The 13,854-nt window shown below is 54.3% G+C and overlaps 1 protein-coding gene across 7 annotated transcripts in view; it reads left to right on the top strand.

The window, feature by feature from the left end:
• Cux2 (cut like homeobox 2) overlaps positions 1–13,854 on the top strand; it is a 194,098-nt gene that overhangs the window by 166,243 nt on the left and 14,001 nt on the right. For 6 of the 7 annotated variants that reach the window (XM_029533666.1, XM_029533668.1, XM_029533667.1 and 3 more), the window contains 9 exons: positions 615–681; positions 2,095–2,143; positions 5,619–5,723; positions 8,320–8,511; positions 8,592–8,650; positions 10,129–10,177; positions 10,285–10,384; positions 11,198–11,842; positions 12,327–12,461. In XM_029533666.1, the coding sequence (XP_029389526.1) occupies positions 615–681; positions 2,095–2,143; positions 5,619–5,723; positions 8,320–8,511; positions 8,592–8,650; positions 10,129–10,177; positions 10,285–10,384; positions 11,198–11,842; positions 12,327–12,461 (1,401 nt within the window). The remainder of the gene's footprint in view (positions 1–614; positions 682–2,094; positions 2,144–5,618; positions 5,724–8,319; positions 8,512–8,591; positions 8,651–10,128; positions 10,178–10,284; positions 10,385–11,197; positions 11,843–12,326; positions 12,462–13,854) is intronic. The other variant, XM_029533665.1, reaches the window with a different exon arrangement.

The following is a 13,854-nucleotide window of genomic DNA, read 5'->3' as shown; positions in this document are numbered from 1 at the left end:
GGGTAGGGGCGGGAGCCCTCAAGTGGCTTGGAGCAGCGTGGGGATGGGGGACGGGGGTGGCCAGTGAAACAGTGAACTTGGCAGGACATAGATCTAGTGTGCCCAAAGACAGGGGTCAGAAGCTGGAGTGGAACCAAATGGGGGGAATCTTTGACAGCCACGCACTGAGCCATAGAAGCTGTGTCAGAGACTAGGGTACCTAAGTAGAGCCGGATTGTCAGAAAGGTGGCAGGGTCTGGTGGCCCCCTACCTGTCAAAACTTGCAAATGTAACTGGCAGGGAGCTGAGTCAGGAGAATTAAGGCTAGCCTGAGCAACCTAGTGTGTCCTCCACCGGCCTTGGCCACGTTCTGAAACTGTCCCTAAAAAACCAAATCAAACGAACAAGCAAACTGGAATCTTTCAAAAAATCTCAGCGGCAGGGTCACAGACCCGGAACTGGCAAAGCTCTACGAGTCCCCCTGCCCCAAACAGGAGGGTCCCCCCACCTTGCCAGGCCTTCAGCCCCCTCTCCCACTGAGACTGCCTCCCAGCTTGGGGGAGGGGCGGGACAGGGAGGAGGAGGGGGTGGAACAACCCAGCTGCCCCTCCTCACCTGGCCTTCACCCCTTCCAGCGCTAAAGGCCACACAGACAGAGCTGCTGGAGCTGAGGAGGAAATACGATGAGGAGGCTGCATCCAAGTAAGTGAGATGGGGACACCGCCTCCTCCCTCGGGCTGCCACACGCAGGCTGCCTCCTTCTGACTCTGAGCAACTCACCCCCAGGCATGCACCTGACCCATCTTCCCTTTCTGTTCACATACCAGAGTCACAACACTCTTAGACCCACCTGAGCGAGGCCACTGGACAGCCTCACCCCCGACCCTGACCCCGACCCCTGACCCCTGACCTCTGGTTCTACCACAGGTGCCCTAGACATTCCTCCGTTTCCCAGTACAAGCAATGGAGTCCAAGTGACGGCATCTAAACGACTCAGAGTACAGTCACTTCTTCCGCTTTAAGACATCACTCATGTCATAAAACACTTATTGAGCACCAACTGTTTACCTGGTGCTGCTGAGACCCTGGAGGGAACATGAGCTCTTCTTCACCCTGTCCCTAAAGCAGACACAGCGAGTAGCAGGCGATGAGGAATCCACTCACAGGACTACTGAGCACTTTACTGTGTGCGGTCACCGTGCCTAGCATGAGATTGGTTTCTCCAAGGGAAGAGCTGGAGGCAGGGGTGGCCCAGGCAGGCAGCCTCAGATGACACACACTAGGAAGTGCACCTCAGGCAGTACAGACAGTGTATGCCTGCGAAGGCCTCAAGGATGTGCAAGGACGTGACCAGTTGTGTCCCTCAGGGTCCCTGGGACCCAGCAAGCTAGGCAGACTTGTCCTAAGCCCCCAGTGTCACAGTCTGGAGGGAATGGCACCGTAGACAAGGGACCCCCTTGGGGAGTCCCTGCAAGAGCATCATCTGATTCTTTTTTTTTTTTAAAGATTTGTTTATTTATTCTATGTAAGTACACTGTAGCTGTCTTCAGACACTCCAGAAGAGGGCGTCAGATCCTGTTACAGATGGTTATGAGCCACCATGTGGTTGCTGGGATTTGAACTCTGGACCTTCGGAAGAGCAGTCGGTGCTCTTACCCACTGAGCCATCTCTCCAGCCCCCATCATCTGATTCTTAGAGGGAAGGGCTAGAGGGGAGGGGAGGAGAAAGCCCCTGTTACAGCTCCTCAGAGATTGGGCCCTGGGCTGCCTTTAAGAAAAGCTTTGTGCCGGGCGTGGTGGCGCACGCCTTTAATCCCAGCACTCCGGAGGCAGAGGCAGGCGGATTTCTGAGTTTGAGGCTAGCCTGGTCTACAGAGCAAGTGCCAGGGTAGCCAGGGCTCCACAGAGAAACCCTGTCCTCAAAAAAAGAGAGGCGTGGAGAAGGAGTTTTGAGACCCAGTCCCCGGTTCCCAGCAGTCGGGATTTTTTTTTCCCCACCTATGTGTTTTCTCTCTGGGGAGCATGGAGGGTGGCTTCCATGGCTCTGCACTGGTGGGCAGAGACCCGCGTGGAGGCCGCCAGCCTGTCTCAGGGCCTCTTTCCTCTGTGTCCCAGGGCCGATGAGGTCGGCTTGATCATGACGAACCTGGAGAAGGCCAATCAGGTAAGCCATGAGCAGGGGTCTCCTGTGGGGGTGGGGTGGGAGCAGGGCTGGGGTGGGAGAGTGGGCCACCCAGCTGGGTTGTGGCCGTTTGGACCCAAGGGCCTACAACACCCTGATTACCAAGTATCTCCCTGTCTGCCTGTGGGTATAGAGATATCCCCAAGATCAACAGGCCAGTCCTGTGGCAAGGCACAATGTCATTTTGCTTGGTGTATTAGTCAGGGTTCTCTAGAGTCACAGAACTTGCAGATAGTCTCTATATAGTAAAGGAATTTATTGATGACTTACAGTCTGCAGTCCAAATCCCAACAATGGTTCGGTAGTAGCTGTGAATGGAAGTCCAAGGATCTAGCAGTTGCTGAGTCCCACACAGCAAGAAGGCAAAAGAGCGAGAGCCAGACTCCCTTCTTCCAATGTGCTTATATGGTCCCCAGCAGAAGGTGTAGCCCAGATTACCTTGGACTCAGNGATCTCCCTGTCTTAATCTTCTGGATTCAATCACCACTGTGTTTCAAGATCTCCATACCAAGATCCAGATCAGAAACTTCTATCTCCCAGTCTCCAGATTAGGTTCACTGGTGAGCCTTCCAATTCTGGATTGTAGTTCATTTCAAATATAGTCAAGTTGACAACCAGGAATAGCCACTACACTTGGGTCCCTGCAGGAGGCCCTGGGGCAGAGTCCCCTCAGATCACAGGCCCTGGGTCCAGTCTCTGTGGGCATAGTGCCAGGCTACTGATAACCTCCTGCGCCTCTGCTCTGGCCCCCGTGGGAGCCGTGGGCACCCAGGAGAAGCAGGGCCAGGGTTGTGGTGATAATTTTCCTGGCTTCTGCTCCAGTAGTTGGCTGGAATTCTTTGTTTGTTTTGAGGCAGGAGCTACTGTTATCTCAGGCTGGTCTCGAACTCCCAGTGTAGCTGAGGGTGACTTTGAACTCCCGATCCTCCTGTCTCCACCTCCCAAGTGCTGGGATTACAGGTGTGTGCCACCACACCAGATTTATGTTAAAAGAAACTGTGTTACTGATTGGAACCGGGTGGGGCTTCCTTCCTGCTGAACAAACACTCCCAACTGAGCCCTACCTCTCCAGCCAGCTCCTGTGTTACTTCAGTGATCATTATGCTGGTGTTTGCTACTTTGGGGGTTCTTCTTTCTTCCAACCTTCTCCACCCTTTTTTTTTCCCTTTTAACCCCTTAAGACTAAATAGAAGAGAAAAGAGGCCAGAAAGAGAGGGACCGATGTTATTGTTAGACCACTTCCTGCCAATTAGGGCTGTAGAGTTCCTTGGGATAATTTTGATCTTCACCGTCAGGGTATCTAATTTCTTCTTGTTTCTTCTTTGCACATGATGACTTAACATACCGTGACCAACAGCAAGCAACCAACAACCCACCCTAATTCTCTGGGCTGTAGCATTATATATCCTCTGAAAAGCCCCCAGAATTCCAAATGTCACACAGTCACCGAAATTATCTGCAGCTGGCAAAATCATGCCCCAAAAGAGCACTAGGCAAATCATAGTTAGCTGCTGTGGACAGTCTGAAACAGCCCATATTCCACACCTGGGGTTAAAATGAAACCATATTCTTACAGTACTTCTGTATTTTATTTTTCAAAGAAACCAAAATGCCAAAATTGTCACTACAGACCCCCATTTATATCAGTTGCATAGCATTTTTAGTGGTTTTGGTTTTCTGCGAGAGGGTCTCACTGTAGCCTTGGCTGGCCTGGAACTTGGCGTATAGACCAGGCTAGCCTTGAACTCATGGAGCTCTGCCTGCCTCTGCCTCCCTCTGGAACTAAAATCACCATCACCCAGCCCTGTCTTACCCTTTCAAATAGGTGATTCACTCACATAGTTCAAAATTCAGAAAAGACAAACCAGGGCAGATCCAAGACCCCTTGCCCCAGCAACCTGGCTGACCAGTCTCTGGGCTCTTCTTTCAGGGATGTCTACCCATTTACAAACCAGCCAGTAGACCCACATGAGCCTCACGGGCTCTACCCGCCTCTGGTGGATGTACCCACCAGCACACCAAGACATTAGGTTCTGCTTCGCATATCAGCAAACAGATTTTTTTTTTTTTTTTTGGTTTTTCGAGACAGGGTTTCTTTGTATAGTCCTGGCTATCCTGGAACTCACTCTGTAGACCAGGCTGGCCTCGAACTCAGAAATCCGCCTGCCTCTGCCTCCCAAGTGCTGGGATTAAAGGCGTGTGCCACCACGCCCGGCTGCAAACAGATATTTTAGCTCTGTGAGAACCACGTTTTGTGTGCCAAAGAGGCAACTTTGAAACTGCAGCAGGAAAAGCTGTGTCCACCACGAGTGTGCACACCTGTATGCCAATAAAGCTTTATTTAAAAGAACAGTTAGTGGGCTATAGATTGCTGAGTCTGCTCTAGCCAGACCACTCTAGATGACTGTCCATAGTTAATGCCCAACCTTTCCCCACTCCCAACCAACGCCTTCACGATTACCCTCGGGCAGACACCATCTCACATGTGCAGGAGCTGATGGGTGGGTCCAGTTCCCCAAAGTGGGATTACTGGGGCAAGGGTTCTGTGCCCTCCGGACATGCAGATGGGGCCAAACTGATCCTGCCTTTGCAGGGTCCAGCCTGGCTGTCCGATGAAGAGGCCAGTACCGTGTGGCCAAACCCCCAGCAGGAGGTGTCTTAGCCAATGACATGGCCTTGAGAAAAGAGATTTATTGCCAGGTGTGGTAGCACAAACTTGTGGTAGAGACAGGAGGACCAGGAATTCCAGGTTATCCTCGGCTACATATCAAGTTCAAAGCCAGCCCAATGATAGAAAGACCCTGGAATACATAGCCAAGTAAATGCGTGAACAGAGTTAAGCCCAACCACAGAATCTGTTTACAATGTGCCCCACTTGCCCTTCGAGCACGAGAGCCTCCTCTGACGTTTTTTAATAATACCCCCATTTTGTAAAAGGGAAACTGAGGCTCTAGAAAGCCAAAGGAGTCACCGGAGGCTGTGACAGCCACTGAACTGGGACCACCTCCGCAGATACCCACCCCCTCCAGTGTACAGTCTAGGGCCAGAGCCTGAGAACGGACACAGGCCCGAGTGTGGGACAGAACCCCCTGGGGACGGGTGCAGACAGCCCCTTCTTGCCCTGCCCTCCATGGCAGAAGGAGTGTTCTCACTTTGGGGGGTTCTCAGGTACCCCAGCATCACTTAATCACTTAGAGCCATCCCCGGCAGCCTCTGTTCAGTAATAGCATCTCACTGGGAAAGGTGAGGTGAGGCATCTCTTCCTTTGTACCCACCGTGGGGCTCAGTGACAGGGCTTCCCAGACCCAGGCCGGCCTGCATTCAGGACTGTGGGAACCTAGACCCTTGGAGGTCCAGGGTGGTACAGGTGTAGTGTTCGTTCTCTCTCTCTCTCTCTCTCTCTCTCTCTCTCTCTCTCTCTCTCTCTCATCTACTCTCCTTTCTCTTCTTCCCCCAGCGAGCAGAGGCTGCCCAGCGTGAGGTGGAAAGCCTTCGGGAGCAGCTGGCATCGGTCAACAGCTCCATTCGCCTGGCTTGCTGTTCCCCCCAGGGACCCAGTGGGGTAAGAAGGGTGCACCTGGGACCATGTCACTGCACATAGGGAAAGTGGGTGTCACGTGCGAGGACCGACCGACATGGATGTGAGTGGGGACACACGGGGTCTCTGAGTGCAGAGAGCATCATGAAGGTCAGCGTGGTAAAGGCTTACTGTAACCTATAGTAGCAAGCTTCCAGCTGACTATTGGTTAACAAACTGCCTAGTGTCTTCCTTTGGATGCCTCCCTTGCCTTGCCTGGGAGTGCCCGAATTGTTTCCAGGCCAAGAAGGTTCCGCCCATTGCAGGGTGCGTCAGGATTTGGACCACGGGGCATTGTGAGTGGTGGCCACCAGAGGGTGCTGTTGAACACCTGTCTCTCATTGCCTGGGAACTTTCAAGCCCTGACTGTAAGAAGGCTTGTATTTCAGCCCTTAAGTCCTAAACCTTACAGGTGACTCTGGTAGGACCTGCCCCTTCCTCCAGTGCTATAAAGAGCCAGTTCCAGCTACTAACCCCGAGGTTCCTAAGTGAAATCAATCCGTCTTTCTCTTTTTCCTGGCCAGCACCCTCAAGAGTCCTGGGATCACTGCCTGCCTAAGGACTTAAGTCACAACCCACAACCCACTATTCTGCCATTATGTCTTGTACACCGTCGGCCTCCTTCCCGGGGTTCCGCACACTGGATGGTTAGAGTCACGATTCCTTACATAATCCCAAGTGGCAGCTGTGGCTTCTGCCTTCCTTAGCACACGGGCGCTGACGTCACAGCATTCTTTCAGTTTGTATGTTGGGCGGCGTTTCAACCTGTAGCAGTGACTGTATGCCTGCATGTGTGCACCCTCGGACTGTGCGCCTGCATGTGTGCACACTCGGACTGTGCCTCAGTTTCCTTCCTATCCACACTAGCTTACAATGTGTAGAGAGAACTGCTTGGGTCAAAGATTGTGCTGGGAAAGAGCCAACGCTTTGGGCCGGTACCTTGAGCAGAGTCTGGCTCTGCTCCTCAGAGTTCATGGCCTCTTGTGCCCACAAGTGTGTGCGTCTGGTGTGATGTGTATCGGTCTTCAATGGCCGAAAAGGGGTGTGTGTGTGTGTGTGTGTGTGTGTGTGTTTGCATGAGCATCCAGGAAGGTAAATGTGATTCTGTCCCAGGAGTCTTCCATGATTTATCAGGTGACTGTCCCACAGAAGCAGGTCTGTCTGGAGAGACAGGGGAGCTGTGGCCACCTGGGGAGGAGTCGCCAGTGTTTCTTAATTAACCCCTGAGGAACCTGCAAATGACTAAGCAGCCACACTGGCATCCCTGGCTGGTTTGGGAGGCAGCTTTTCTGAGCACAACAGTGGCACTCAATGCTAATTAATTTAATGTATTAATGGCATCCGCTTCCTGTTTTAATTGGCATTTATCTCCAAGGAAGAAAGCTGGATTAATAGTGGGGTTGTTTTTTTGTGTGTGAAGAGTTTGTTGCGGTTTTTTTTTTCTTTCTTTCTTTCTAAGTACTGATTAGATTGTATTATAAAGCCAGAGAGCTGCCTGACCCAGGTCCCACAGAACCTGTACAAGCCTGCACCTTGTCGTAGATAGAACGGAGACTCGGGGGCAGTTTCCAAGAGCCCCAGATGGGTGAAAGGCATGGAAGAGAGCAGGGGATGCCGCAGAAACACCGCCTGTGGCTGCGATGTGGCTGCTCTGGCCCTGAGGGTCAATGGTTTCCTGGATGGGTCATTGTGTGTGTGTGTGTGTGTGTGTGTATGCATATACATGTATACGTATGGCTACACACATGTAGCTGAGTGTTCCCGTGTATATTGAAGCCAGGGGACAGACAGCCTTGGATGCTGTTCCCCTGAGGCTGTCAACCTTATTATCTGAGATGGGATATCTCAGTGACCTGAACCTTGTGGACTAGCCTAGGCTCACGGGTGAGCTCCAGGGGTCCAGTTGCCTCTCCTTCCCGATGCTGGGGTTATACCTGGAAACAACCGTACCCAGCTTGTTCCAGAGATGAAATTCAGGCCCCTAATTTACCAACAGACGCTTTCTTTTTTCCCTAGGTTTGTTTGTTTGTTTGGTTGGTTGGTTGGTTGGTTGGTTGGTTGGTTTGGTTTTTCGAGACAGGGTTTCTCTGTATAGCCCTGGCTGTCCTGGAACTCACTCTGTAGACCAGGATGGCCTCGAACTCAGAAATCCGCCTGCCTCTGCCTCCCACATGCTGGGATTAAAGGCGTGTGCCACCACTGCCAGGTTAGGTTTTGTTTTTTGTTTTTTGTTTTTGTTTTTGTTCTTCTGGGGGTTTATTTTGTTTTGTGGTTGTGTTTGTTTGTTTGTTTGTAGGCAAGGTCTCAGGCCGACCTGGAACTTGTGGTCACTCTCCTGCCTTTGACTCCAGAGTGCAGAGGTCTTTGCTGTTACACCCAGCCATAGTTGTATTTTTGACAACGCAAGTCTTGAATGGAGCAAGGCTTCTTTCTGTAAGGGGAACCGTGCAGGCGGCACAGCAGTGTCAGATCGCCAGACGGAAAGTTCCCTTCCGTCTGAGGTCCAGGGGCGGCATGCCCTGCAGGCGGGGGTTCAGCCCCTCAAAGCCACTCACTGAGAGCCCTCCCTCTCTGTCCCCAGGAGAAGGTGAGCTTCGCCCTGTGCTCAGGGCCTAGACTGGAGGCCGCCTTGGCCTCCAAGGACAGAGAGATCCTGAGGCTTTTGAAGGATGCCCAGCAGCTGCGGCACTCCCTGCAGGAGCTGGAGGAGGTCTCAGCCAACCAAATCGCAGACCTGGAGCAGCAGCTAGCGGCCAAGTCCGAGGCCATAGAGGCAGGTTCCAGGGCGGCAGGGGTGGGCGGTGGTGGGCTGGGAGCACGGGGCCAGCTTCATTAGACCCTTTTGTCTTCCAGAAACTCCAAGAAAAGCTCGAGGCCCAGGCTGACTATGAAGAGATTAAAACAGAGCTGAGGTACCATGTTGGCCGGGACTGTTCAGAAAGTTCCTTAGTTCCTCGCCCAGATGCCCGCTCTGGGGTCCACATCTCTCTCTCTGTCAACACGGGTCTGGTCGGAGCTAGGTGTGGTGACGAAGGCTCACTAGTGCAGCCAGCATGACGAGGAGGTCGAGCCAGGAGACCTGGCAGCCCAGCCTGGACCTCCACAAAACAAACTGGTTGTCCTGACCTGTTCTGTTGCTGTGATAAAGCGCCAACATAGGTCATCTTGTAGCTTACTGGTTCCAGTCCTTCATCCAGGGAAGCCAAGGCAGGAGGCACCTGGAGGCAGGAGCTGATGCAGAGGCCATGGAAGGATGCTGCTTACTGGCTTGCTCCCCATGGCTTGCTCAGCCTGCTTGCTTAGAGCACCCAGGACCATTTTGGTTGCAGAGGGGCTGGGCCTTCCCATAACAATCCTTAAATCAAGGAAACGCCCCCCACAGACCTGCCTACAGGCCAGTCTCATGAAGGCATTTTCTCAGTGAAGACTCCATCTTCCCAAAAGATTCTAGCTTATGTCAGGTTGGCAGAGGAAGGAACCAGCACACTGGTCCTTTCCCGTGAAACTGTGGAGATAGTCACCTTGTCACCGTGGTGTGGAAACTGGGGACGCACTCAGCAGCCAGATAAATGCAGGCCGTGGTGGGCATGCAGAGCTCACCAGACCCAGCTCACTGGAACACGTGACTTCAGGCCTGCAACTGGCACAGTTCTCAGATGACGGTTGACCCTTGGTGGCACCAGGGTGGGATGACTAAGCCCGGACCTGATAGGACAGTGGTAGTGTCCTCCATGGAACCCAGGTGCAACCTCCTGTGACTTCATCTTTTCTCCCATGATTCCTAGCACAGTGACTGTACATCCCTCCCTTGCTGTGGGGGCCATGTTAGTACTCAGTGTGCAGCTCCAAGGCAAATTCAGTTTTTGCATTTTGGAGCTTTCTGGAAAAAATATATATTTGATAATTTCTACCTATGTCCAGCCTAAAACCACAAGGCAGGGTGGCTCAATGGTAGAGGATGTGGGTGGTGTACAAATGGCCCAGGGAGTTCCTTCCCTGGAACACCAGAGGAAAGGAGAAGAGGGGGTGAGAATGGGAGGGAAAGCAAGGAGGAAGGCAGAAACAGGAGACAGAGGGAAGAACAGATTGGTGGTGCTCCAGTCCTTGGGAGGCAGAGGCAGGAGAATCAGGAGTTCAAGGCTAGCCTCTACTACATAATGAATTTGAGGCTCGCCTGGGCTACATGAGACCATATGTAAAATAAATATAGAAAAAAAAAAGAGAGAGAGAAGAAGAAAGGCAAGTATGGCTTGGTGTGGTGGGTGTGGTACAAGCCTTTAATCCCAGCACCCGGGAAGCAGAGGCCAGCCTGGTCTACAGGACCCCACTTGGGGCCTCTCCTCCTGCCAGGGCCTGCTGACCCCTGGCCCCTCTTGTTTTCTCCCGGCAGCATCCTGAGAGCCATGAAGCTGGCCTCCAGCACCTGCAGCCTCCCACAGGTACACATCCCTGCCACTGCCGTCCCTGTCCCCCAAAGCTGGCCGCCCCCGCCCCCAGCCTGCACCAGCCGTACCTTCTCACCCGTGCTTCTCCCCACCCCCCTCAGGCGCTGGCCAAGCCTGACGACCCGCTGCTTGTGGTCAAGGATACCTTCTTCCCCACACAGAAGTTCCTGCTGGAGAAGCCTGCGCTGCTGACCAGCCCTGGTAGGGGACGAGGAACACCCCGAGGGGACACTTGGGATGAGGGGCTGGGCAAGGATGCTCCTGGACGTCTTCATGCCCCCGGGGTCACTGCAATCCATGAGGCAGAAGAATCTAGACCTGGGATGTGGGCTGGGCACCTGCTGGGTGATGCTTCCCAGGTTTGAAGTCACAGGTAGACCCGAGGTTCCCGGTGGCTTCCCTGGACCCCGACTCTAGCCGGATGCTGGAGCTTTAATAAGAACTCAGGAGCCGGGAGGGGGAGGTGTCTATACCCTACCCTACAGCCGACCCCCGGGGCATGGTCCGCAGCTTAAAATTGCCCTTCTTCCCTCAAGTGGCTCAGTGGCCCTGTAGCCTTGTGACCTTTGCCAAGGTGGCAGGCTCATTATGGGTCTCTTAAGTGGGAAGTGCTGGGTGGCCTGAGTGACTAGGCACCGGAGCCATTAGACCCCCAGGGTCACCTCGAATCCCTTTCTGCTTGCTAGGGTAATATTCCCAGTGGCTGCACATGGGTCCCACAAGCTAGCATTTGAAGGGGGTCTGAGGAGGTGGGGTTCGGGAATGAGGGGCAACAGCAAGCATGGGTATTTATGGCTTCTGAGGCCTATAGCTGGTCCCTCATCCTGTCCCCCCATTATCCCATATCCTCTGTCCCTGCTCTCTCTCTCTCTCTCTCTCTCTCTCTCTCTCTCTCTCTCTCTCTCTCTCACCATCTCTCTTGCCTCTGCATATCCCTCCCTCCCCTCCATCGCTATTGGCCCCTCTGCACCTTTGTCTGTCTGTCTGTCTGTGCATCCCCCCCTGGTGTTCTAGAGGAGGACCCCTCGGAGGATGACTCCATCAAGGGCTCACTGGGCACCGAGCCCCCCTACCCTCCTCAGCTTCCACCTCCGCCAGGCCCAGAAGACCCGCTGTCCCCAAGCCCTGCACAGCCCCTGCTGGGCCCCAGCCTGGGTCCTGATGGGCCAAGGACTTTCTCACTGTCCCCCTTCCCCAGCTTGGCCCCGGGGGAGAGGCTGGCTGGGGACTCACTGCTGTCCAAGCATATGATGGGCCCAGCTGCCTTCAAAGGGGAGACAGGCAACCTGCTGGCGTTCCCCCCGGCTTTCTACGGCGGTGCCAAGCCTCCATCGGCTCCTGCTGCCTCCTTGCCCGGCCCTGAGCCCACGGGGGCCCCGGAGGCTGTGGACGGGGCTGGGCCAGAGGAGGAGCAGCTGGACACGGCTGAGATCGCCTTCCAAGTGAAGGAGCAACTGCTCAAGCACAACATTGGCCAGCGTGTGTTCGGCCACTACGTGCTGGGACTGTCGCAGGGCTCGGTGAGTGAGATCCTGGCCCGGCCCAAGCCGTGGCGCAAGCTCACAGTCAAGGGCAAGGAGCCCTTCATCAAGATGAAGCAGTTCCTGTCGGATGAGCAGAACGTGCTGGCCCTGCGCACCATCCAGGTGAGGCAGCGAGGTAAGCCACGGAGGAGCCCCACCGCCATCCAGAGCCGTGGGTGACCCCGGGTGGGTGAGCTGCCACCCTGTGCCTTGGTTTCCCCATTTCGAGGGACAGACTCCCGACCTTGGTCCCTCCTGCACTGGGCCACCCCTCCCTCACTCTGCAGCTCTTTCTGGGCAGCCAAGCCAACGCTCTGGGCCGATTCCTCAGTTGCCCCCCCTACTCCCAACATAGGCCTGCGGGGAAGGGGCTAAAAGGGCCCAGAGCACCGAACTGCTTCAGAAGTGTCCTCTGTTGCCATAATCATCCTGGTCCGTTACTGTTAACGCGATTTAGCGCTAACCACTGACCTAGCACGCACAGGGCCCTAGTTCCAGCCCCAGCCCCAAAACCGGAGTCACTACACCACCTACCATTTGTCACCCTCCCTGCCCCACCCCAGGACAATCTGGTCCATACCCTCCTGCCCACCTCCAGGGCCTGACCCCGCCCCCTGCAGGCCCCACAGCCGCCACCTTCGTGCCCCTCCCAGGCAGCATCACCCCGAGAATCCGCACACCCGAGACAGGCTCGGACGACGCCATCAAAAGTATCCTGGAGCAAGCCAAGAAGGAGATAGAGTCCCAGAAGGGGGGTAAGTGTGGCCTCTGCCCGTGACCTCTGGTCCTTGCCTGCATCACTTCTGTCATCACAGGGTGTTCCAAGGCCAGTTGTCACCTCCAAGGCCCCAGAAGGGCCTGCCTGGAACACACACACACACACACACACACACACAGGTATGCCACAATCTCAGCTGTTCAGCAAGACATCCAGACCCTGAGACTATCCCCTTACCCAGGACCCCGTAGCCAAGTGCCACTCTCTTATGTGTCACCTCCTCCAGGAAGCCCCCCACCCTATTCTGGTATGCTTCCCACTGTGACCTACAGTACCGAATACAAAATAGGGGGACTGGCCATAAATCCTGCTTCAGCTGTTGATTAGCTGTGTGGTCTTGTACTGATGACTTGGCCTCTCTGTGCTTCCCTCTTCTCATCTTTAATACGGAGAATGATATTAGCTCTCCTTTCTGAAGGCCATGGGAGGGGGGGTCACCAGTCAGGAGCAGAAGACTGTGGGCAGAGCCTTAGAGTTAAAACCCGTCTTCTTTGTTGTGATCCTGCCTGCTGTCAGTGGCTCTGGCCGTGTCACTATCCCTTACACCCTGCCATGTTGGTTGCCTGGGATCCTATGACGCTGGGCTCAGTTCTCCCACCCCACTGTGCGGTGTCTGCTGCCCCCTGCTGGTGGATCAGTGCAGGTGTTCCAGTTGCAAAGTCCTATGAGGAAAATGTTATCAGTGACTATGGCCCTCAGTGGAGACCCCCCCCCCTCTGTCCCTAGGAGAGGCCACAGGAGAGGGAGTTTATACTGCCCTACCAGCTAATCCTCTGAGCCAGTCATGATTTTTTTGTTTGTTTGTTTTTAATGACAGGGTTTCTGTGTGTAGCTTTGGCTGTCCTGGAATTTTTTCTGGAGATCAGACTGGCCTTGAACTCAAAAGAGGTCTGCCTTACTCTAACTGGGACACCTTAGCCTCCCAGTTGCTGGGATTAGAGGTGTGCACCACCACCACCACCACCACCACCACCACCAGGCTCCCACTGAATGCTAGTCCAGGGCTACAGATGTGGGTGAGGCGTAGTAGCAAGGCCTTGAGTTCAGTTACACAGACCCTGGGTGTCTGATGGTCTCCGCGCTTCCTCCAGGGTCAGAAACAGACTCGGAAGCATTAAAGTCAGCGGCGGCAGCGGCGGCGGGGCTGAAGGGAATGTTCACACTCAGTACTAAGCTACAAGGGTGGCCACCCCCACTTCCACCTCCCCCACCCCCCATCCCCCCTGTATGCGCCAAACAGCTGGGAAGCACAGGGCACCAGGCATCCCTGAAGATGAAGGATGTGTGGCTGACTGCCAGCTCCTGGCATGTTCTTGACAGAACCAAAGGATATGTCCAGAGTGGGCGTGGGCTTTTTTTTTTTTTTTTTT

Source organism: Mus pahari, chromosome 23 (genome assembly GCF_900095145.1).
Source record: "Mus pahari chromosome 23, PAHARI_EIJ_v1.1, whole genome shotgun sequence".
NCBI classification, from domain to species: domain Eukaryota; kingdom Metazoa; phylum Chordata; class Mammalia; order Rodentia; family Muridae; genus Mus; species Mus pahari.
Note: the sequence above shows the minus strand (reverse complement) of the source record. Positions and strands in the feature narration are given on the sequence as shown.